General features: G+C 45.7%; 4 protein-coding genes across 9 annotated transcripts in view; all 4 read left to right on the top strand.

Annotated features, from left to right (window-relative positions):
• pds5 (cohesin associated factor B pds5) overlaps nt 1-10,343 on the top strand; it is a 95,028-nt gene extending 84,685 nt beyond the window's left edge. For 5 of the 6 annotated variants that reach the window (XM_070535369.1, XM_070535365.1, XM_070535366.1 and 2 more), the window contains one exon: nt 10,205-10,343. The gene's annotated coding sequence lies outside the window, so the exon portion shown is untranslated. Of the gene's footprint in view, nt 1-1,587; nt 1,612-10,204 lie in introns of those variants that run through there. The other variant, XM_065432537.2, reaches the window with a different exon arrangement.
• LOC139057693 (RING finger protein 150-like) lies at nt 3,482-7,801 on the top strand. Its single transcript, XM_070536426.1, has 2 exons — nt 3,482-3,917; nt 7,794-7,801. The coding sequence occupies exons 1-2, from the start codon at nt 3,482-3,484 to the stop codon at nt 7,799-7,801; spliced, it is 444 nt and encodes a 147-aa protein (XP_070392527.1).
• LOC135902459 (E3 ubiquitin-protein ligase goliath-like) lies at nt 10,186-14,390 on the top strand. Its single transcript, XM_065432549.2, has 3 exons — nt 10,186-10,458; nt 11,937-12,176; nt 14,246-14,390. Exons 1-3 carry the CDS (start codon nt 10,288-10,290, stop codon nt 14,297-14,299), a joined length of 465 nt encoding a protein of 154 aa, XP_065288621.2. The 5' UTR covers nt 10,186-10,287; the 3' UTR covers nt 14,300-14,390.
• A 7,956-nt stretch (nt 14,391-22,346) lies between these two features.
• LOC135902467 (protein Fe65 homolog) overlaps nt 22,347-25,298 on the top strand; it is a 29,146-nt gene continuing 26,194 nt past the window's right edge. The window contains exons 1-3 of the mRNA XM_065432562.2: nt 22,347-22,534; nt 23,278-23,334; nt 24,745-24,898. Of these exons, the coding sequence (XP_065288634.2) occupies nt 23,286-23,334; nt 24,745-24,898 (203 nt within the window). The 5' untranslated portion in view covers nt 22,347-22,534; nt 23,278-23,285. The remainder of the gene's footprint in view (nt 22,535-23,277; nt 23,335-24,744; nt 24,899-25,298) is intronic.

Here is a 25,298-nt window from a genome sequence, read left to right as displayed (position 1 = left end):
GCAACACCACAGCCACTATGGCAGGTGATAAAAGACTGTTTGCCAAGAGATCAGAGGGACATAAAAATTATGTAGATCCAGTGCACATGTTGGAATCTTGTGTGAAGCAAAGCTTTCGTTAAGCAGCTACTTAATACTATAAACTGTAATGTGATGCCAACAGTTGTTTTTATTTCAATCTATGCAACATGTAGTCACAAGCAATATTTATGCACCAGACTGGTCACATATTTAATGTGATTTTATGAGTTTGTGAGCTCTCTGCACACAGTGGAATAATATTTGGCTCATGTTCATGGCAGCATTGTTTATGGATCACAAATTTTTTCTTACCGTGTTCAAAAATATGTTATTGAAATATCTTTTATTATTATTATCATTATTATTATTCCAATTTTCTGACAACTCTTGTAAAAAAAAATGATGGCCTACTTAAAAGATCTGCTCTAACAGTCAATGCACATCTGTTGGAAGCAAATCAATCACATAGTTAACTTCTTCCCCCTCTTGCAACAAGCCTTGCCACACAAAATTAAACATCACTTCAGTGAAGTGTGAGCATTATGATCCGTTCCAAATACCCATGCATTTATGCAGGAGTTTCCAAGATGAAGCTGCCTCTTTTGGCTTATTTCCTACACATTAAGCAATTGTTTTGAGTCACTTGCATGACTCGAGTCACAAAGCAGCTGAACCAATCAGTGGCACAAGAACCATACATCTGTTTATACTGACACTTATTTTACATGGTGATGGCAATGCGAGCAGACATGAACGGCACTAATTGCGAGACATTTCGGTGTAGTGACAGGCAGGCCATGCTAGTCAGTGTGAACATTGGTCATACAAGCTCTGTCACTCGCCAGTGTGAATTTCACCCATATTAACACATGCGACTTGCAATGAATGTGTAAGGTAATTGTTAATAAAGGCAAGAAGCCAGCCTGCTTGAACTACTCATGGTATCGAGAGACTAGTACAAAACTAAACAGAACGATAGGGACAACAAGTGTTAATATTGCCCTTCTTTGTTCTTGCGCCATTGTTCTGGACGCCATCATTTCTGACCATATTCCCTACCAATTTGCACAGCTTTCTGTTCTGCTTGAATAATCTCTGGCTGTCTGCATTAGCACATTTTTATGGGTTGCATGATATGTAATGCCATTTGTCCAAGCCCACTATTGTAAACTCTACTGCCGTTTTATAGTTTTGCTGCTCAAGTATTACAGAAAACACAGACATTGTACAAGCTCACTGCCACTAAATTTGCAGGTTTTCTGATCTGAGGTGTGTCATATTTGCTGGGGAGCTTATTGGTCACCTCTGCAATATTTTCGAAGCACAAAATTTAAGGCGTTTTAAAATAAAACAGTTGCATTGTGTGTCAATGGAAATACATTGGTACAGCTGCTGATAGGTTTATGGTTTGTACGTGTGCAAAATGATGAACAAAATACACTAATATATTTAATGAAATTATAAAGAAAATTGCTTTTTCTATTTTAGTTTTAGCAGGACATAGAACCAGGGTTGCAAAGTTGGCATCCCAATGTTTTTAAGATTTTGGAATCATTTGCTTTCCAGGGACACAGAATGAAGCAGGAATGGAATAACTTTCTTAACTGGTGCCTACTTTTGGATGCTGTCTATTGTGCACCTATCCCAATATTCCGTGCACTAATGCAGCTCTTGATTGTCTATTAGGGACTACATATCTGCTGAGGTGAAACTGAAAGGCTGCTGCTGCTGCTTTTCAACCTTAGCATACAGAAACTGGAGACAGCTCTAAAACCAGAGTTCAGATTTTGACATTTATTATTATTACTGCCAATAAATTGATTCACTTTCGCCCTAACACACCTCTTTATTGAATCGGCACACTTCCACTTGTTACCATCAAAAGTGATTGCCAAACCTCTTCGCTAGATCCCACCTGCAAAATGTACGAACTTTTGCTCGTGAAGTTCCTAAACGTATAACCCATCAGCCCCTCTCCCATAACAATTCAGCTGTGCTTGGCATCCATCACAAGTGTTGCATGACCTGGCAGCTATTCTGTACACACAGCTTCTCCAAGAAACTTCTTGCCCCTCTAGCCTAGCACTCGCGGCCGAAACGGCCTCTGGCCTGTTAGACCTACAAGCCGCCAGCTTTTGTGGATGTGGAGGAATGAAAAGGAATGTACTTCGCCGCTCAGAGCTTTTGCACGTTCCCGAGCAGTGCCCTAGTCGGGGAGCGGGCTACAGGCTACAGATTCCCCCCCCCCCCCCCGTTTCCGGTAGAGAAAAAAAAAAAGTCCTGGCTAAGCGCCTGTGAATCTAGAATATCTGGCCCGACTCGGCAACGTAGTATGCGGGGTAGACGTCCTGGCATGGAGCAACGGAGCGTGCGAGCTGTGGACAGGCCCGATTTATGCACGGTATGCATCTGCTTGATCGCGAAGCTGAAGTATGCAGCTTCGAGCAGTTCGCAGTTATCTTGTCATTCACGTGGAACCACATCACGCAGTGTGTACAAATATAAAAATTGTTGGCTTTGTGCTCGCTGCAAGTGGCTGGATATACGTTATTTTGGAGTGATTGCAGGTTGTTGCTCCTTGAAAGCTTTCTCTTGAGAGCGCGTGCTGCTAAAAACGCTGGGAACTCGAGAATAGGCTGCGCGAACTCTGGACGTGCATGCTATTTGTTAGTTTGAATTATATGCTATGAACACAGTAAGGAAATACAAAAGTGAAAGCCAGTGAGCACTGTTTTGTATGTGTACATTTGTAGTTAACTTTAACGATGCTGGCGCCTTCGAACGGGAAAAAGTAGCGTTTCTGTATTCGTCACTTGCGCCACTAGCGCAACTAGCGTTGAAATGACCGCCAGTCGGGTGGTTTACGTTGTCGGGTTGAGTTGCGTACGTCGTCTGCTGTATTGTGTGCCGTCCCTGTTAAGTTCTTGAAAAGCTACGCGGCTAATTTGCCTGCTGGAAGTGACTTCAGGCCATATGTAGAACTGGTGCCTTACGTGAACAATGTGACACGGAATGAAGGTGTGTCCGTGCCGCACTGCAGCAATCTCCGGGCGTATACGGCAGCCGCAGTACTGAATAATGCTACACGACGCGAGATTTTTGACGTGTAAGTACTGCATGATCGAAGCTGGCGAGCTGGACTCAAGTTCGCTACGATGAAAGCTATGACACTGCAGCGTTCTTCTCGAGCCGTCGAACCAAAGCAAAGTCGCAGTACGCGTGCATCGCGGTGGTGGACCGAGCGGCCAGAACTCTTTAAGAACCTACGCATGAATCTCGACGTAAACACGAAATCAGTTTAGCGCGCCGCTAGTACCTTCGCGAGTCGTGCGTATTCCTTGCCAGGGCATCTTGCCCAACGCTCCGAGCAGCAAATAAACAAGCTGCACAGCAGAACGCCCGGTTGTCGTCGTCAGGCGGCGTCGCTCGCGGCCACCGCCATCCGCGTCGTCGTCCGAGCATGGGCGGTCGGCCGTGCGGAGTTCTAGTGACTGTTCTACTACTTCCCTGGGTTCGTGCGGATTTGACGCAAGATGTGGACGAGTACTATACGGCTGTGATCAACCTGACGTACGTGCACCCGGCCACGGGTCAGCTCGTCTCTGAGCGCGAGGAACTGGGCCGCTACTACAGCGCGGGCAAGCTGGGCTCCGTGAGCGGGGTAGTGGTGCACGTGACGAGTGGAAACTTCACGGCGCACGACGCCTGCTCGCCGCTGGACGCAGCCTCCATCCCGCAGGAGCCCTGGATCGCGCTCATACAGCACGGCAACTGCGTCGAGTCGGTCAAGATGCGCCACGCAGCCAACACCAACGCGTCCGGAGCCGTGCTTTACAGCGGTGCGGCGGGACCTGGGCCAGGCGTCAGCGGCCGACTGCTCAAGATGCGCCACAAAGGTGGGAGCCGCCATCGATCGCTTCTCTGCGCGTCGGCCCACCCGAGGCCTTGGTTGCGGACGCTCGATCTTCCAACGAAAGACGTTCTGCACGCCACTCGCGCGCAAGCGGTAGCGCCCGAGAATCGGCTTTCCTGTCTAGCACTGCTCGCTTTCATTGCGGCAGCAATGTTTGTTTGGTTTGGCACGAATACAGTCCCGGGACAGAGAATAGTGTGAGCAGGAAAAGGCATGCGCCGACGGAAGGTTCGAAGGTAGTGATACTTGATGTAGTACAAGGAAATGAAAGGTTTCCTCCTACTGTAGTAGGTTGGCTTAATTCCCATTTTCACCTGTTTCACTCGCCCTCAAGATTCAGGCAGTAAACGAGATGGGCAGGGATGAGCGTAAACACCCTCCGGAAACGGCCAGCGGAAATACCTACCTCGAGCTGTCGCCGCGCTGTCCAGCTGCTATCCGCGATTTTCATTTTACGTACTCAGTGTGGCATATTAAAGCCGTACTGTCGTCTGAACGAACCTGACTAGTGTACGCGTGATGTTACGGTTATCTGGCACATTTTAACTATTCTGTCATGATCGATATTTTGGCAAGTTTATAGCAGAGCATGGGGACAATTTAATGTGGTCAGACGCGGTTGTGCTATTTCCAACATGTTCATGTTAACAGCAACTTCAGTGAGCACAGCTTAAACCTTTGATAAACTTTTGCAGCTATTTGCTACCTAACTTTTAAGCTCTCTTTACTACATGGAGACATCTTACACAGGACAGTCGCCTCGTGTTGGCGTGGTCAAGAGTTATGAATTTCCTGGAATTGAATATTGGATATGATCAAGCTTACATGTCTCTTTTATGAAGTTCTGCAGATACAATACACCACATAGTGCATTGCAGAATTATTTTTACTTTCAGAAGTCTTATGTTTTAGCTATATAGAACCACATAAAATGAGTACTCGGCAGACATCTTTTAGCTGTGTTCAGTAAAGAGTCGCACTATTTATGCATTACTTTGCCCAAGGAAGCAGGGCACAGAAAATGACATTAACTGGCTAGTGCCTTAAACTTTAATGTCATTCGTGGGGTGCCACACGGACATGCTTAATGGTATTAAAGGTTAATGCCATTCGCGACGTAGTGCATTCTCTTAACTCACTTGGCTACCAAATGCATACTCTCGTTCCCAATGTCTCCACATACTGACGAGACTAAATGGATTCTTAGTGAATAACAGTTAATATATTCTTCACTTTCTTTAAACAATTGCTCTTTCGTCCTGGCGTAGTGTGTTCTCACAATTATTACAACTCGCTTGGCTGTCGAATGCGTACTCTCGTTTACAGTGTCCCCACCGTGGCCGTAGTAACCATATTCTCCTGATTTTAAGCAAACTTGTAGATAAAAGCAACTAATATATTCTTCACTCTTTTTAAAAGGAGCTCAATTTATTTTCGTAGAGATCAGCAGGCAATCTTGCCGCTAATTACGGCTAGAGCACTAATCGTGAGCGCGTTAGCCAGGAGAAGCTGTTCGATTGAACGGCGGTGGCTCCTTGCCTTGTTGGCCTCCTACTGAAGCCTTCGAATTTCTCGACAATGCATGCCAGAACAAACTGGAGCACACAGTCAAATTCTTCAGGATCACTGCTTGAGAGCTTTGAAGCTGTGAGCGCTATTTTTCCAATTTCAATGCTTTGGCTATGCTATGGATTGGCCGTCGAGCTAGCTTTGGCTTCAAACAGTTTACGGCTGGGTGCAACAATGACATTCCTGCAGTAAACTACATACAATATGCCAATTCATGTTTCTCATGCCATTTCTTAAACATCTGCTCCCTATATATAGATATCTGTTTTTTATTGTATTAAAATTGGCAAGCAAACTTAGCCGTTTCACTGCTGCTATCGCTATCGCAACGCTTAGTGTCATTAAGTATGCGCATGTAGCAGTGATCAAAATAAAATGGCATTAAGAAACTTGTCTTAAACTTTTAATGGCATTAACCTCGCCCGTGTGGCACAGGTATTAAGTCACTGGAAAAGGCAGCTTTACCATATAACAAAGTGCATTGTTTTACACTGGTATACAAATTCATAATAGAACCCAGAGTAGGCTAATCACATTAATGCCCATGCCACATGGACTCATAAAGTAACATTAACTGTTTTATACCTTAAAAGTTTTGCTGTTCATGCAGTGCTACGCAGACATGCTTTATGGCATTAAAAGTTAATGCCACTTGCAGTGTGGTGCATTCTGCTATCAAATGCATACTCTCGCTCCCAAGTTGAAGGGACTGACAACTGATATGTAAGGTCCTAGTTTTTTATGGCGCAACGCGGAGCTCACCCTCGGTAGTGTTTACATCTGCAGTGGTTACTTGCAAAAGTGCATGGATATTTAGTAAGCAGAACTTTCGATCTGAGCAGCCTCTAAAAAGTAAGAGTCCGACATCCAGCAATGCTGAAAAGCGAGACCAATGTCGATAGCCCGCCTCACAAATTGTGAAAGCTGCCCATCATTGTGCTTTCACGGGAGTGAGTGTAGCTGTGCTTAGCCACCTACATTTTGACCTTTCTCAATCACTTTTGAAAATAAAGAAGCTGGTGCAATAAGTTCGCGTTGTTGTACAGACATTTCTCATATTTATACCACAATTTTCCCCAAGTACACCCCTACATCATGGGTGGCTGGCCCCCGTCATCATTGCTCTGTCGATAGACGAGCCAAGCCATCTCATCAGAAACGAAGGCAAAAGCAGCACCACTTTCCTGCTCGCTACAAACGAAGGCTTATCTGCATATTGTAAGTCAGGAAAAACTTATAATAATAAAAAGCATACTGCATTCCAATACTAATAAACATACCAGTAACCGTGTACACTAGTAGAAGGTCACCGGGTGGACCTTTTATGCAGCTTCATGTTTTTGCTTCGTGAGGCGCCAAAGGTGATTTTTCGCGACTTTCAGTGATTGATTAAAAATATGAATCCATGTTTAATGACAAAAACATGGCTAATTTTGGCCACTGCGATAGGAAATCATTCCATCAGGTGGGTTACCTCGATTCATGTGCTGTATGGTTGTCTGTCCTGTTAACAGTTACAGCTGCACATAATAAATACATTTCTGAAGTAATTTGATATATTTCTTCATGAAATATGCCAGTTAATGTTTTTAGCAGCACTTCCTGAACTTTTGCCTGCCAAATAATTACTTTTGGTGATATTACGATTGGGAAACAAACTTCCTACACTCACTGCAGGTATTGCAATTGCAACAATTAAGGTAATTCAATGTGCATGTTTGTAGCTACTCTAGATAAAACAATACTAAGAAACTCAAGGTCCTATAAGAAGCCGACAAACAAAGAGACCAGGGACAACATAGGGGAAATTACTTGTGCTTCCTAATTGAATTAAATAAATAAATAATAAATAAATGGAAATGAAAGTGGATGAAAAAGCAACTGGCTGCAGGTGGGGTACGAACCCACATCTTCGCATTATGTGTGCAGTGCTCTTGCCATTTGAGCTACCGCGGCGTGGTACACATGCAATGCGAAGACATATGTGGGTTCCTATCCGACCTGTGGCTAGTTGTTTCTTCATCCACTTTCATTTCCATTTATTTGTTATTTATCCTTTCTTTAATTCAGTTAGCAAGTACAAGTAATTTCCCCTATGTTGTCTTCGGTATCTTTGTTTGTTGGCTCCTTATGATACAATGAATAACAATCAGGTCCCTCTGTTCCCTTCCTTAAGGTCCTATAGACTCTTAATAGCATTAAAATGTGTGGCGCAGGTATTTGTTATAATGTATCATGAGAATGTAATGCCTTTGGATATAGTATCCTCTTTACTTGTTTTGCTTTGCAGATGGTTAATGGACATGTCTGCATAAACAAGCAGTACTCTCAGTGCCGAAAATGTTCACATACAGGATCGTGAGCATGTAAATATGAACGTTTGCTGTTCAAGGTGTAGACTTCATTTAGTGTGTCCCAAAGGTACATGGAATATATATTGTCTTCACTACAGAGAACTATCAGTGTGCATTGCAGCTATTATTTTTGGATGCACATTTGCTTTTCTAGTGGTGACACACATCTTATCATTAGATGTCTGAAAAAGAGCCTGCGTATCTTACATGTATTGCAGGTTAACACGTTACAAGGGCGTGATTGAAAAACTGGCCAGAGGTCCTGGTTCTTGTTGGCATCCAGGTTGTGGTAAAGCAGTTCAATGCACTGTTGTTGTGATATCTAGACATCCTGGAACCATCTCTAAACCTGTAGTAATTTTTTGTGGCATGTTTATTCTAGTGGTGCGAGGTCATAATAACATGCAGCTCAGATTGTAGCCCAAGTAGCATATACACTTTCTTGGAAATTTGTAAAAGAAAATTTTAGGAGCCTCTCTTTCTTAATATTTTCTTTCTAGTTCTTCCTCAGAAAAATCGGACATTTTTAACATATTGCACAGTAGTGAATCCATTGTGTCATGTTACTGACAATAAACATAGACCATATTCTTGACTGATCACTTTCAGTGCACAGTGATTTGCTGAGCCATTGACTGCATGCTCGTTACTCCAGTGAGACATTGCACAGGGCATGACATTGCACAAAAGGGAAATAATTCCCAAAAGTGATGAACCAAAAATACAAGCCCAATTCTCATAACCACAACATGGAAAGCAAGAGCCATGTATCAATTCAGTTGCTTGAGTGTCGAAGCTCTCGCTATATATATATATATATATATATATATTCTTCTTCTACCTCTGTCACCTCTGCACAGTGCCTGTGCCTTTCATCAGTTTGTTTATTAGGGGTCTAGTATGTCTGATGGGTGCACGAAATTAACAAGGCAGCTCAAATTCTTGCTAGATCCTTTAGTCGTTTTCATTTGTAACATTTCAGAGCCATTTGTTGGCTGGCTACTGTAATATCTGGAGTCTCAACGGCTTGTGTTTCCATCAGCAGTGGCATGTTCCAAAGCTTTGAAACATTCTTTTATTTTATGATTAAGTAGGCATGCTCTGCAAATTTTTGTCATAAAATGTGGGCCTCTTTAAGTTGCTGTTGTGTCCTGTAATTTTTTATTCAAATTTTAGAGCAGGAATTAAGGTGTTAAAACATGAAGGAACATTACCCTGTTTGTAACTCTAATTTTTAATGATATTTGGCTTTAGGGTAATACTGCTTGCTTTGTATCAGAAGTTTTGCCATTTTACTTCATTTTGGAGTGCTTACAAAACACTGAAGGCTGCAGGTGTAAGAATTAATGCTTGGGCACCAGGCAGAATCGTGTATGTTATGTTGCTGAGTATGAGGGGTGGGTCCACGGCAGCTTTGGGGGTGGAGCTCTAGATTTACCGGTGCTGAAGAGGCTAACAAAACATGGAGCAATTGCCACATTTCTGCGACCGCACCGTTTGGCATAGCTGCTGCACACTCACTTAACCAGTGTGTACACATTGTTAGGCCCCTTGCATAGCCAACATGAGAACCTTATAAAGATCTCATTCGACTATGTGCGGATGGTAAGTGACGTCACAGATCCCATATTGGATCCCGTTTCACAGCTCCCGTGGCACTTATGCACATGAGCTGCGAATAAGCAAATTGGATTAAGGCAGAACATTTGCAATGCAAGTGGTCCTCCATTATGATGGCCTCAATGACATCATAGCAAGCAGTCTGCACCTTTATAGGCTGTCTTGACAAATCATTAACTGACTGTCAGGTTTATTTAAACCATGCATCTTGCGAAACTCCAGTTGTTTGCAGTATAGGGGCCTTTGCTTTTTCTTTTGCCAAAAAAAAGGCCGCAGGTGATCCTTGAGAAACGATTATTACGAAATACTTGTTCCCAATCAGTTTAATGCTGCGTCATTGCAGAAAGATGTAGCCATGTTTTACGCACTGGTGGGGCTTCGTCTTTTCCAGGCTATTTTGACACACAATGGCTGTGCTGTACAAAGCACCTGTGAATTGTGGCGTCCGCCAGCCTTAATGGACAAAAGCAGTGCATAATTTAAGCACAGCACCAACTTCAGCGTTGGCACATATGGTTAAAATTACATATTTGCTTTCTAGGCTGAAGATTACGAAACCAAAACGCAGCGAACATGTAAAGCTGAGCTTTTGCTTCCTCAAGGCAATAGATATGTGTGAAACGTCATGACGCATATGTCAGTGCCTTGCGTTGCTGTGGTTATTCGCTCAGGCAACCTCCAGAATGACAGGGTGACTGACTTGCTGAACACAATGCTGCCTGTGCAGTGTCCCAGCTGATCTCGGTGCTGATTGGCCGGGAGAAGGGGCAGCAAATAGCAGGCCTGGTGGACAATGGTACACGTGTGGTGATGCAAATGTCAGTGGGCAGCCACCGACCCTTCCCCTACCCAAGCATCAACCGTACCTCAGTGCTCTTCGTCTCTGTCTCCTTCATCATCCTCATGATCATCTCCCTCGCCTGGCTCGTCTTCTACTATGTACAGCGATTTCGGTACATCCATGCCAAGGACCTGCTCGCGGTCAGTGCTCTCCTCCTAACTGCGCCTGTGTTCGTGCTGATCGATTGAACACAGCTGCATGCTTCTAATTAACAGCTCTATTCTAAACAGACATTGAGGTATACAGCCAGCTGCTCATGGAGACCAATAACCACCTGTAACACTTTACTACACAAATCCAAACAAGACAGAGGTTCACTGGAAGGTTCACAGCTAACAGCTGTAACTTAACAAGAGAATCTTCAACCTAGAGCCAATATTTCCACAAGGGTACTTGTATTCTTGTTGAACCGGCTCCCGGCTGGGAATTTAATTGTCTTATTCAGCCACTGTTGATCACTTTACTGTGCAAAGCCACAAAGTATGTCGGCGCTAAATTGCGGCATGTTGTAGTCAGTGGCCAGCGCAGTAAGTAATGTTGCATAGACATTTTTTTCAATGAATCTGTGGTAGTCACAGTTTACTCATCTGTAAGTACTGGTGCTCTAGGAAATACAGTGAATACCAAGATAACCTTGCTTAGTCAGTGCTTGAAACATTGTTTTGGGGATACTGAGATCGATTTCTTCATTCTCACCAGGAGTGAAATTTCTCTCCCAAAATATTGGATGCACACTCGGCATGCACAAGCTGCATTTGGTGCATTTGTATGCAAGCACACCTGTAGTTAGAAACATGACCTTTGAACTTATTCACCACCAGCACAGACTTTAATTTGTTTTAGGACACAAGAACGATTGATTTATCTTCATAACAGAGCAAATTTGCTCATGGTAGCATTGCAAGACATGCAACAAAACATCCTCTCAACTGCATAATAATCAAGATTACATGTAAGTTACACATTTTATGTCATGCATGAACATATAGATAGCATTTTTCTCATTACAGTTGCTGTGAGTATGAACTGAATACAGTAGTAGTAGTATGGCAAAATGTGAGATGCTTAGAGTAGGCATCTCAAGGAGTGTCCACATATAAAGATATGAATTAGGGATACAAATGAGTTTCTTAGCAAATAATTCTCAAGATTACTCAACATCACAGATGTGCTTCGTAAGAAAAGCAAAGGATGAGTATGTCATTGTCTCTTCCTTTGTGTTTTCTGATAAAGAAATATTGTGTGTCAATAAGCAAGTCTGATCACAGATTTTACGCCTTCATGTGCATCAAGCCGTGAAGTTAGATGGTGTAATAAGAAATTAGCAGGCATAAGATGGAGCTGGCTAACACAAAACAGCAGTAGCTGGAGGTCACCTTTATTCTGTAATAGCCTTAAGCAAACTTGTCGTGGCTATACACAGTTATGCTGTTAATTCTTGACAATGACTACAAAAGTCTAGTGTCTTTCAACAAAATTTATTTAGCAATCACTGGCTGTCCTGCTGTGCATGTTTACCTCTCGTTTCTTTTTTAATGTGCAGGGTTTTGGTCGGTCATCATTGCCGTAGATTAGCGACACTGCCATTCACTAACTCCAAGTTGGTGGATAATTGCAGAGGCGGCTATGCAGTGCTGCACAGAAGGCGCTGGACCGCATTCCAGTGCAGACGCTGCGGCCAGGCGAGCAAGAGTCCGAGTGCTGTGCCGTCTGCATCGAGCCCCTTCGGCCGGGAGAACTGGTCCGCTTGCTGCCCTGCCGCCATTCATTTCACAAGCCGTGTGTGGACCCATGGCTACTCGAGCAGCGCTCGTGCCCCATGTGCAAGATGGACATCCTCAAGCATTATGGACTTGTGGTGTGTGCTTGACCATGCAATTCCTGCGTGTTGAGCTTGCAGTGCTGTCGCTCTCTTGTCCCTAGAGTCAGCGACTGGGCATGACGACAATGAAGCAAGAAGCATTCTTGCACTGTCCTCTGGTGCAGCCGGATGATATCGCAAACATGCCAGGCAAACCAGAGCCAACTGCATGTCGGCATCCCACGGTGGTGGGAAGGGCAGGGGAGCCTTTGAGAATCCTTTTGCTGTAATTACACAACAATCATGGACACATCTGTTGATTGCCACTGAATGCTTCCTGTCAATTCACCTTCCTCTGCAGCTTTTTCTGTGTATTATCTCTGAGATTATCTGATAACTGGCTTAGGCTGCCACTCATAAAAGGTTTTTTTTTTTTTTTTTTCAGTCGTGTTCCTGGCTCTATGAGCCTGAAACAAAAAAAGTTTGTAATAGTAACATGGGCTTAGTGACTGAAGGCATAGCGTAAGCTAGGCTGCACATTTTAACAATTAGTCCTTAATAACATGGGCTAAGTAAGATATGAATATGTCCGTAACCTTGTGTTTCAGGGACAGCTGTAGTCATGAGATAGCACAGTTCAGACAGAGTAGATGAGAATCTGTTTTGACTGCAGGTAGCAGGATGATGTATGATAATCAGTAATTCATTGTAATTACAAAATTTGTGGTGTATGTTTTCTGCAAAATTGGAGGCAGCTAGTATGCATAACATACCGACTTTCTAGGAACCCTGCGCCTAATACCATATTCAGCAAATATATTATCAGAATACACAGTAAGATATGTTTGTGTTCAGTTAACATTTTTTCACACTGTGGAAAAAATTGATGGTAGCATTGCTGCATTGTGGCGCCACTATTGTAGACAACGTTAACCAGTTAGCTGAACGTGTGGTTGGAACAGCTGTTTTGTTGGATACTTTCATGATACATAAGCTGTCTTGGAATAAAGCTGACATTGAGTGCATTGTCAAATATAAAGGTTGATTGCAACTATCTTCACTTTTGAAAGAAAATGAAACACTTGCATGGCGGTAACTTCTCAGAATTTCACTAGGGACAGCATACCATCTTAATGTGACTTTTTTTCTGCAGTTTTTGGCCATGTTACTGCATTTGCTTGTACAACTAGAACCACTTGTGTAAAAAGAAAATGGCACCTTTGTTCAACCAACTTCATAAACTGTGCAAAGGGCACCAGTAGTACGCAGTAATATGTGCTCATCATAGATCAGTAAAGGCGAGTCTGTGGCGACAAGGTGAGCCAGTCAAAATAGCAGTCATCATGTAAAAGCTGGCAGTAGATATCATAGGCTTTACCTTCCAACTTGGCATTTGGCATGTATATTTAAAGAGGTCCTTGTGCTGCTAAGCCAGAGGTCGCATGATAAAATCCCAGCCACCACAGTCACATTTCGTTAGGAGCAAAATGCAAAAACACCAATGTACCGTGCATTGGGTGCACATTAAAAAACCCTAGGTGGACAAAATTGGTACGGAGTCCCCCACTACGGTGTGCCACATAATCGTATCATGGTTTTAGCACATAAAACCCCAAGGGTCTGGTTATTGTGAAGTCTGAGGAAGCAGGCCTGTATGTGAACACAATAAGGCATAGACTGTAAACGGGAACACAAAGCTGGTTTTGTGATGTTCAAATGCACAATTTGGCAATACATTCCAGTAAGATGGCACATTATTTTAGTTTCTTCATTTTGACAATATGGGTATAGCTACATGCAACAGCTTCCCTAGCCGTGCAGGAAGCGGGGCCAGCACATGCATTGGGCATCATTGGCCCCAGATTGTAAAACGTTGGTTGAACATTGGCACCAGCAGTGTACTATTGTTGGGACAGGTAAAATTATGGTGGCATTAGGGCATGAGAAAGCAGGTACTACTGCCTACTACATTATTTCATAAAATACATATATAATGGTTTTCATAGCATGCGAAGTACTGCGACAAAATTGCCAGTCAGTGTTGGACAGCTGAGATATTTTAGGATTTGTGTAGAGTAGCCAACTTCTGATGCATTTTCATTTCTCTCTCTCTCTTTCATTCACAGTATGCAGCTGGCAGCCAGGAGAGTGTGCTAGAAGACGATCCAGAAGCACGCTGAAATCTACTCAATGCGCCTCCTACCTTCTCCACTGTGCAATTATGTGTGTGTGTCTGTTTGGCTCACCAATAAACCTCACCTTCATCACCCACCATGGCTTCTCTTGAATCCTTTGAAAGCTCCTCGTGGTGCATCTTAAATGGATTACTCCTGACACTGCAGTGGCAGTGCATCTGGATCAGCAGTACTTTTGTGCATTTGTCTCTTTGCAGACAAAGACAGACTCTTCACTGACACAAAACAGACTCATCAGCTTCCCTTCGCTATATCCAAAAATCACTGAAAGGTCTCTATATTACAACTATATTCAGCTAGGTGATTGGTGTAACATGGCAGTTTTTTGCCATGTCAATATCTTGATCATACAAATGAAATATAATACATAGCCATGTCCTTTGAGAGTGATTTCTTTGTTTTTCAGTTTGGCTTACTCTCCTCTTTAACGAAGGAAGAACTTTTTGCCCAATTCATTTTTTTCAAATTTGCTCTCAAGTGATAGTAGGGCAGAAAGTATTGCGTGATCCGTCTCCACAGGAAACGCAGCAGCGTCTGCAGAGTATCGTAACTGCGATCGGCGGCAAACTGAGCTGTGTCGATTGCACACCTATCGAACGTGACATTGCCGCTTGGCTGGGTAGAAAATATGCTATAGCTGCCAAGGTAAATGTACCTGGTAGCGAAGCTTCCATAGGAGCCCATACGTTCAAAACATGGCGGTCCGTCGGCGGTCCATGGGGCTTAGCGCCATCTGTATGTGGTGGGAACACTTCCGGCGGAAGAAAAAATAATGTGACGCCATGTCCGTTAAAAGCAGAAGTGACGTCATTTTGTTTTCGAAGGCGCGAAATTTGTTTTGTTGTTCTTCCTTTGGAGCTATATATTCAAATGCCCTGCCATTCGACTGGATGGGCGTTTCGAGCTTTCAGCGTGGAAAGCGATGCAGGAAAAGGCCAGCCGTACGGTTGTCGAAATCGCATCCCTGCACAGAACATACTCTCTTTGGAGGCGGACGAAAGCTTTAGGTGTAGAGTGCTGATCCTATTGTTGGATGCCAAGCGCGTCGGCCAGCGCGGTCGCACGAAAACAACTACACAATTATCTGGCGGTCGTAACTCACTACATTTGACTGAACAGATTAAGAAGCAATGAAGCTACCCACGTCACCAAATTCAGACAAACTTTGACAAGAAAGAAAGCACAAACTGTGAGGGGGGCGTATTTCAACAGGTGATACGAGTGCGCCTTTCTGCCCATTTCAAGACGTGCGTTGCATTGCGAGTGATAGTGGCGTCAACGCCCCCTGTAGCGATGGCCGCTTAAAGGTAATGCATTTATTAATAATAATAAAATTAAACTTGTATTTTCTTAACTCGTCAAGAATGTATAAAATTGTCTAGGAATTTTATTTTCGTTCAATGAATCTAACTGTGTCTCGTTTGAGTTAAAAAACGCGTTTTTCTTTCCCAATGTTTGTTCCCTCCAAACATAGTCGCGCTTCAATCGCTGCTCCCATAACCCCCCATGCTGATGTCGGTGACAATCTGTACTGAACCGCTTTTCGCCCGAAGCTTCGCGACCTATTTGGATCGACCTTGTAGCTGCTCCTTCCAAGGCGCTCTTTGGCCGGCGAACCTAACACATGATTCTCGCTCCGCTACAGCCTTGTGCTTTTACGGTGTGCCCGCGAAGTGCGGTGGAGGCAACAGTTATATGGGAGACCGTTTCCATTTCCGGATTGGCGATGGGCTGCAACAGCACTGGTCGATACTGCGAAAGGTCAGCGTGTGCTCGCTTATACTGACGCGGGCGACGCGCCCCCAGGCAATGTCGCGTGCAGTGCAAGCGCTGGAATAGAATCGATGTGGAACCATCCGACGACTGACAGCTGCCAGACGAGCGTTATATTTACGATTTGCAAATTTTATGCCGGTTTCACACCGTGCGCGTTCGACGGTGATTGAGCCCCATCCGGATCGGAATTCATGACCGCGACTTGCTCCTTCCCGCAGCTTGCGAAATTGAGGCTATCGCGACCGAGAAATTCGATCGTGATCGAAAGTGCGCCGTACATGCGACACCCGTATAAGTCACGCGCCACCTTAGAGTTGGTTGCAAAAACACGCAGAATTCGCGCAACAGTTGCGTCATTTAATTCCTGGTGCAGAATTGTCAGAACGTCGAGATAAGGGTCAGCTAGGCAGCTTCTCTGGGGAAGGAAATTGTCTGCACTGGCCTGTATGTGTACGAACTTGAAAAGAAAAAAAGAAAGTCGTGCCACGTTTGGTTTGCGGTTTTCTATTCCGTATTTAAGGAAGCGTGCACGTTCTGAATGTGTGCAGAGTTCTGCGGACATAGAACGCGCACAGAACCATTGTGCAGCTAAAAAATGAAGCACACGTACGAAGTACAAGGTGAATTCGGCTTCTAGATTTCTATCGTAGTGCCTATACTTTTCCTGCCAGCGCACGCAAATAAGTTGGCTCGCGTCAAGCCTCGTGGGCGGCGAGCAGCGGATAGTGTACGCCATGCTCGCCAGTGCAACGAGATTTTCTTGGCCTGCTATCGTTTAATTCCCATCTCTGCCGCGCTATATATATATGCGTCAAACGCTCCGTGAATTTTTGATACGCTACACGTTCGCCATGTGCGCCATCCTCCGGGCAGCATGGCGGGCAGCCAGCCATTCCTTGCACCATGCAGCCAGCGCGCTGGCTGCCCGCTGCTGGGACACGCGCGTCACCTCTTGGTCGCCACCAGCCCACCACTGACGGCATGTCTCCAAAGGAACCCTCTTGTCATTTCAAAACGGCTACACTCTTAAGCAAAATTACACCCTTTTGCCAGCCACACAACGATAATAGTCATATGTGTGTTGTCCGCATTTCCTTTTTAACGAACGGCATGCATGCCCGTTATTAGCATGACAGAGCATTCTCGACAGGAAAGTAGCGAGCGCAGCGTTTCAAGGAAGGAAATTCAAGCAAGGCAGATGGCGATTATCGTTGTGCACTCTTAAAACGGTTGCACTCTTTGGGGTGTATATCTGCTACACAACAATAATCGTCATCTGCACTCTTAAGCAAAATTACACTCTTTTGCCACACAACGATAATCATCATCTGTCTTGTTCGCATTTCCTTTCTTTAACGCGGCGAGCCCGGTACTTACCAGTAACAAACGGCATGCGCGTTATCAGCATGACATAGCATTCCCGACAGGAAAGTAGCGGGCGCGGCGTTTTAAAGAAAGGAAACGCAAGCAAGGCAGATGACGATTATCGTTGTGTGGCAGAAATGCATCCCAAAGGGTGTAACTTTGCCTACACTCTTAAAACGGTTGCACCCTTTGGGGTGTGTATTTGTCCCACAACAATAATCGTCATCTGCCTTGCTTGCGTTTCCTTTCCTGAAAACTCGGCCCTGGCTCTTTCCTGTCGAGAATGCTGCGTCACACTGATAACGCGCATGCCGTTCGTGACTGGGAAGTACCGGGCTCGCAGTGTGGGCAAGACAGATGACGATTATTGTTGTGGGACAAGATACACTCTAAGAACAGTTTACACCCTTTGGCTTGCCCATTCTGCCACACAAAAATAATCGTCATCTGCCTTGATGCGTTTCCTTTCTTTATCGCTGCAAGCCCGGAACTTTCCAGTGACGAACGGCACGCGCGTTATCAGAAGAGGCACTCCAAAGGGTGTAAACTGTTCTATGCTGATAACGCGCGTGCCGTTCGTTACTGGAAAGTTCCGGGCTCGCAGCGATAAAGAAAGGAAACGCATCAAGGCAGATGACGATTATTTTTGTGTGGCAGAAGGGGCAAGCCAAAGGGTGTAAACTGTTCTTAGAGTGTACGCCCCAAAGGGTGTAAATTTTTCTAGGAGTGTATAAGAGTGCGCCTTGCTTGCGTTTCCTTTCTTGAAAACGCTGCGCCCGCTACTTTCCTGTCAGGAATGATATGTCATGCTGATAACGCGCATGCCGTTCGTTACTGGAAAGTATTGGGCTCGCAGCGATAGAGAAAGGAAATGCGGACAAGACAGATGACGTTTATCGTTGTGTGGCAAGATACGACTTAAATTAAGGGTGCGAACTTAGAGTGTTGTAGGAAGGTCAGTTACGTGCCTGCAATCCCCGTTGTGTTGGGTTCCCCGTCCTTGCCGCGTGTGCGTTTTTCGCAGATAAGTTCAGCACTCCGAACATCTAAAAATCGCATGCCCTACAGCCCATCTGCCGCAACAGGAAATTCGCAAGAGCGAAAACGCAGTCAAATTCGGACCATGTGAAACGGGCTTTATAAGTAGTTCTCGGCTGTATCTCTGTGCAACGGTCTAACATTGGATTAGTGCCACATCTGACATTATTAACAGTATGCAGTTAATAACGTTGAAGAAGACTGCAATAAGTTACCTTACAGCAGCTGCCAGAAGTAAACTGGGCAATGTGACGGATCTGTGGAGATCGTTACGTGAATCATTGATCCTTGGCCAACTTATCAGGCTCTTCCATTTTGACGTTTCACGAAGGCAGAAAATCATCAATGGTGATGCATTATTACTATTTATTATTATTATTATTATTATTATTATTATTATTATTATTATTATTATTATTATTATTATTAAACCCTACACTCTTAGACAAAGGTACACCCTCTGAGGTGCATATCTGCCACACAACGATAATCGTCATCTGCCTTGCTTGCGTTTCCTTTCTTGAAAACGCCGCGCCCGCTACTTTCCTGTCGGGGAAGCTATGTCATGCTGATAACGCGCATGCCGTTCGTTACTGGGAAGAACCGGGCTCGCCGCGTTAAAGAAAAATGAGGACAAGAGAGAGAGAGAGAGGAAACATTTATTCGAGCCATCGAGGTGGTTGCTCTTGAGATCGAGTGGGTGGTGTCCTCATTCCAGGACTCCACTGGCCATGCATGGCTGCTCGACGTACTTGCTGGACGAGAGCTTCTTGTCCCGCCGGGGTATCGCCGGTCAGCTGTACCTCCCACCGCTCAAATGACGTGCTAGGCGTCTTTAAGTGTTGAGGTTTGCCCCCGCACCCCCACGAGATATGAAAGAGTGTAGGGCGCGTGTCGCCGCAGCAGGGGCAGATGCCGCGATATGTATGTGAGAACATTTAACTGTATCTGTGTAGGTTTGGAAATGTGTTTGTTTGAATAAGTCGGAGAGCTACGGCATCTTCAGTGCTGAGCTTTCTGTGAGGCGGAGGATAAATCCTGCGGTTGAGTCACTGGATCTCGAGTCGGTCGCAGTAATTGGACGGCAGGGGCGTGAAGGTAGAGGGTGGGGATTGATGAGACGATTCGTACTTGCCCCGCTCGGCTGATTAGCGCTCGAGCTAGGGCGGTCGCCCTTTCGTTCCCCTCCAGACCCGCGTGGCCCGGCATCCACGTGATTTGATGGTATTCTTGCAGCCTCGGGACTAGAATCTGAGCCGCCAGCAGCGGTGTTCGTCCGTTGGTAAAGTTACGGCAGGCCTGTTGTGAGTCGGTAACGACATGGACTTCCCTGCCTACCCTGTCTTCTTGCTTTATTACCAGCGCTTCGGCTACGGTCTCAGCCGCAGCTGGGGTCTCTGCCCTTACGGAAGCCGCGAGGGTCAAGGAGTTGTCTCTCCCGTTCACGGCGGCTACCGCGAAGAGGCCCCCTACAGAGTACGCCGCCACATCCACGCACGTTACGTACGGGTCACCCTTGAATTGTCGGCGCTGTCTGTCGACGCGAGACTTGCGTCGTCCTTCATGGAGTTTATGGCTCATGTGCTTCGGTATCGGGTTCACCTTGATATCTTGCCTCTGACCTCAGGCGGGAGTGATCGTTGCCCATCGAGGGCACGGAGCTCCGTTGCCGTTCCGGTCCGGTGGAGGATGGCTCTGCCCGCCGCCGTCTTCTGTAGTCTGGCCTTTTGCGAAGCCATAACCGCGTCCGACAGCTCAGCGAAGGTGTTGTGGATCCCGAGGGCCGCTAACTTCTCGTTTGAGGTGGTGACAGGGAGGCCCAGGGCCGTTTTGTACGCGCCTCTGATGATGGCATCGACTTGTTCTTGGTCGCGTTTGTGATAGTGATACGGCATGCTACACGTTATTCTGCTGCTCACCAGAGCCTGGACGAGGCGAAGCGTCCTCTTCTCGCGTGCCCTTGCGGCTTCTTGTAATTCGTTTTATAATCCGCGAGATCTGGTTGGTGGCAGACCTTTAGGGTTTGGATGGTGTTGGAGGCTTTCAGGTTGCTCTGGATCCAAAAAACCCAGAATCCTAGTCTTATTGCCTTCCGTGATTCTCTGGCCCTCAAGATAGAGGTCGATAGGGCCGGGGGACTTGTAGATTCCTTTTCCGTGCACCCGGATTACCTCGGACTTTTCGGGCGCACAACGCATCCCGCTCGCTGCCGCAAATCTCTCCACGGCCGTCGCGGCCTCTTGAAGGGTCGCCTCCTTTCGCGCTAGGAAGCCCTTCGTGGCCCAGAGCGTGATGTCGTCTGCGTACAGGGCGTAACCTAGCTAGGTCGGGGATCTTCCGCAGCTCTTTGGTCAGCGCTAGCATCGTGACGTTGCATAGAATCGGGGAGATTGTCGCCCCCCCCCCCCCCGGCCTTTGCGGTGTTCCTTTGTTCGGCGCGTCGATCGTATCCGATCGAGTCTGGCCTATTCCGATGGTTGCCGTCCGGCCCGTCAAGAACGATTTAACGTAATTAAAGATGCGCTCCCCGCAGCTGATTTCGTTCAGTCCCTTGAGAACGGCCTAAGGCCCCTTTTAGGTCGAGTGCGAGCAGGAGGTGTTCTCCTCCCTTCGGGATGCCCTTGAGAATTCTTTCCTTAGGATTAGGAACGCATCTTGCGCAGAAACTCCCGGCCTGAAGTCAAGCATGGTGTGCGGGAAGAGGTCACCGTCCTCTATGTAATGTTGGAGGCGGGTTTCGATGACCCTCTCGTACAGCTTGCTGAGGCACGAAGTCAGCGAGATAGGACTCAGGGCGTCGATCGCGGGCTTCTTGCCGGGTTTGGGAATGGTCACGATTTGCGCGTGTTTCCACTCCTTCTGTACGTGGCCCTTGCTCCAGAGTTCCTCGTTTAGGTATTCGGTCAAGTCCTAGATGTGCATCGGGCTCAGGTTTCTAATCATGGCATTGGTGATTTTGTCAACTCCGGGAGCAGTGTTGCGCTGTGAGGCTCGTGCCACGGCATACACCTCTTCCTCCGTGATGGGAGCGTCCAGTTCTGGTCTTGGTTCTCCTTAATACGAGGCAGGGTTGTATGGGGTCGCTACTCAGTTATGTGGTTTTTAGGGTGTCAATCAGATCCTGGTCATTTCCGGGGAACTTGTGAGCGATTTCTAGGAGCGCCCGACTGGTTGTCGATGTCGCCTTTTGTCGGGCTCGATCATACAACGTACGTACGGCCCACGTCTGCGCCGTACTCAGGGTACCCTTGAGCGAGGTGCAAAACTGTACCCAATTTTGCTGCGATTATTGCAATTTTGCGATTATTGCTGTGTGGCAAAAGGGCGTAATTTTTGCATAAGAGTGTGCACTCTTCTGGGGCTTATCTTGTCCCACAACGATAATCGTCATCTGTCTTGCCCGCGTTTCCTTTCTTTAACGTTGCGAGCCCGGTACTTCCCAGTCACGAACGGCATGCGTGTTATCAGTGTGACGCAGCATTCTCGACAGGAAAGTAGCGAGCGTCGAGTTTTCAAGAAAGGAAACGCAAGCAATGCAGATGACGGTTATCGTTGTGGGACAAATATACACCTGAAAGGGTGCAACCGTTTTAAGAGTGAAAAGGGTGTAAACATTCTTTAGAGTGTATTATTATTATTATTATTATTATTATTATTATTATTATTATTATTGTTGTTGTTGTTGTTGTTATTATTATTATTATTAATCAGCGTGGTAGAGATCTGGTCAAATGATAAAATAACACCTCAGCAAACAGTTGGGCAACGTAACAGTTGGTTAGACTAGCACCAGCGGTTGCCATGTGAGACCGGTGTGTTTATGGTCGCGCGCGTGCGGTTGTTGGTACGGAGGGGTGCGGCGGGCTGTGCGCGCCTGCGCCAGCCTGCGCAGTCGCAGCAGTGCCCGTCGGGCGAAGCCGGCGGGTGCCAGCGAGCAGTGTGGCATTGCGTTGAGATCGCTCGCACCAGCTGATAACGGAGTGACCTTTTATCTCTCTGATCGCGTTCGGATGTGACATCTGCGTACATCGAGCAAGGGCGGTGAGTCTCCTGGGGGTCGCCCCGTGTGCCTTGAATTCCCCTGCTACGGCTGACGCCGTGGAAAGACGGTCCACTAGCCCTAAATCGATACGGTTGGGTGTATGTGGAGCATGAAATGAACTCATGCGGCTTCACTGTACCCTTGTCCTTTTTAAGGTTATTAGTGCTTAACAGACTATGATTATGTACAGTAAAATTTGCGTCTTGACGGTATCTCAATTGTGTTAGTGATTTAATAAAGGAGTGCCGCCTGTGTGTGCGCTGCAAGTTTATATTGATGTTTGTCACCTGCACAATGCTCGCGATGCGGAACCTTTTCAATGCTACGCTGTAGACGTTGCTTTATATGGGTCCAGAAAATTTTTTGCCGACACACTATCGGAACTACATTACTCCCCCTCTTCTTTTTTAACTGTTCAGACAACCGTTCGAGCAACCCACGCAACGCGCGGCAACCGGTTAGGTAGGCTCACCACCGATAATCGCGAAAATTCCACGAAAATCGGCATAACTTATGCAGATTCGCGCCTCCAACTATTGCGATTCGATCGCTGTCCATTTCATTTTAATTTCGTCTGCTTGTAAACTTGTATATGTCAACTCGAAACATTGCCATCCAAGTTCGACACATATAGCTGTCATAAGAAAAAGAAAAGAAAAAAATGTTTATGCTTTCATTTCCCACACGAATTTCGATGTTTATAGACAAATGACATTCTGTGAAATGCTTAAATCTGGCGCAGATGGCCGAATGCTGACCGGAATGAACTCGCTAAGCACCAACCACGCTTTTTGCTTGGGTAAGTTTGTTTTGATCCTAAAACTACGCCTACACTTTGTAATAGAATGGACCGCGGCTCGATTTGGCGAGCCTATAGCAGCTAGTCGTAGATACCGTAGGGTACAGAACGTGTTTGGCGCGTTACTAAACTAGTCCTTAAAGCCTGCCTCAGACCGGATTGTGCGTCACCACGTGTCGATTGGTGGTCGGGCAGGCAGGGGATGATCACTTTCGGCGATACTGTCACTTTCGGGTGACGTAATTCACGGCGCGTTGGATGGTTCGAACGGTTTTGCGAAACCAGCCAATCAGCGTGCACTGAAGTGATATCTCCAAAAGTGACCGTCCGAGAATATGTCCCCAGGTGTTGTGCCCCGTTGCAGTTGGTCAGTCATAAAATGCACAGCTTCATACAAGTCGGATAAAAATTGCATGAATGAAGAGATCACGCCTGGAATGTTGTCAGAAGCAAAACTGTGTGTAAGGCATTGCTTGTCACATGTCACTCCAGCGCAGTATTTTGTCCATGTGACAACAGTTTGCAATGCCTGCACTGCTTCCCTGCATTGCAATCAGTTCTTGTTGCATTTAGCATGTCTTGCAGTGGATAATTTTACCACACTCAACGCTCGGAAAACTTGGTCATTAAGTTGTAGTTCTTAATGACCAAGTTTTTCCGAGCGTTGAGTGTGGTAAATAGTTGAGTGTGCTGTAACAAAATAGTTTGTGAGAGCAAATTCTTTCTTTCTTTGGTTCACGCCATAGAGTTTCTCACTGTAACACCTAGAGGGAAATCTGGCGCCACCGTCTATGGGAGTTTCTTAAGGGGCGCTGTGCCGTCATGGGAATAATGGTATATGTGCCTCCGAGGCTTGTGTTGGCTGGTGTTGTAAGAGGCTTCGTCTAAAACGTGGATATGGCTACACAAATAACGCGTTCTTAAAGTAAAATCTTCGTAAAATGTTTCCATTCACGCATATTACATCTTCCAGTGAAGTTTACTCACCTACAATGCATAACCAAGCGAAGAAAAGCAAGAACAGACGACAAACTGTTCCAAAGCGAGCGCGAATCTTGTCGTCTGTCCTCCAACTTTAGTGGCCGGCTGATAATGTTTACGTTTCATATATTGGTACATGTAATAACAAGTTCTTATAGTTTAACAAAACATGTTTTTGTGTAATAATAAAGCTAATACAGCTTGTTACATGCTGTTTTACCAGAAAATTAATCATTGTGACAGACGGAACGGTGCTTTCCTGGCTCTCCGAGAACGATGCCAATTCGAAGTCACAATATACCAGCACTCCCACGCGTACCACAGCACATCAGCGCCAGATTTCCCTCTAGGTAATAGAGTGAGAAACTCTATGGTTCACACTGTCCCTAAGTGGATTAGTGAAGCAGTCCCCATGTCCGATTAACACAGAGCGGGATGAAGACTCTGGTGACCTGGATGTGAACTTGAATGGACCCGTTCGGGTTAAAAGTCGCTGGAGCTATGCACAGCTACATGTTCAATCCATGGGCATCGACCTGACCAGCCAGCCGATGCTTGAGCAGCCAGATGGTGACAACAACTTGTAAGTCCCCTGCTTATTATTATTCTTTTTTAACCATTTGGTCTTTGTGCTTTTTTTCTGCATGACTTCACATATGTTGCTGTCTTGTTATTATAATATAATCATTATGACCTGTACTCTAGACATGATTGCGATTGTGCTGAATGAATGAATCCATGAGGGCTAAGGGAGGCTGCAGACCTGGGCTCCTCATTAGTCATAAACATTACAGGAACGAGCCCAGGCCCTTGTTTATCTATACGAGAACTAATGGGACTCTTGGAGAAGCTGCTGTTTTGGTGTAAGCTTAACGCATTCCAGCAACAACCTTGCTGCCCTTACCTGGAGACTGTTTGTTTAGAGAACCACTATAGAAAAAAAGGAAGAAAGCTATATTGTTAGTGCCCTGAACGAAACCTAA

This window comes from Dermacentor albipictus, chromosome 3 (assembly GCF_038994185.2).
Source record: "Dermacentor albipictus isolate Rhodes 1998 colony chromosome 3, USDA_Dalb.pri_finalv2, whole genome shotgun sequence".
In the NCBI taxonomy this organism is placed as follows: domain Eukaryota; kingdom Metazoa; phylum Arthropoda; class Arachnida; order Ixodida; family Ixodidae; genus Dermacentor; species Dermacentor albipictus.
This window is presented reverse-complemented; position numbering and strand designations above follow the sequence as displayed.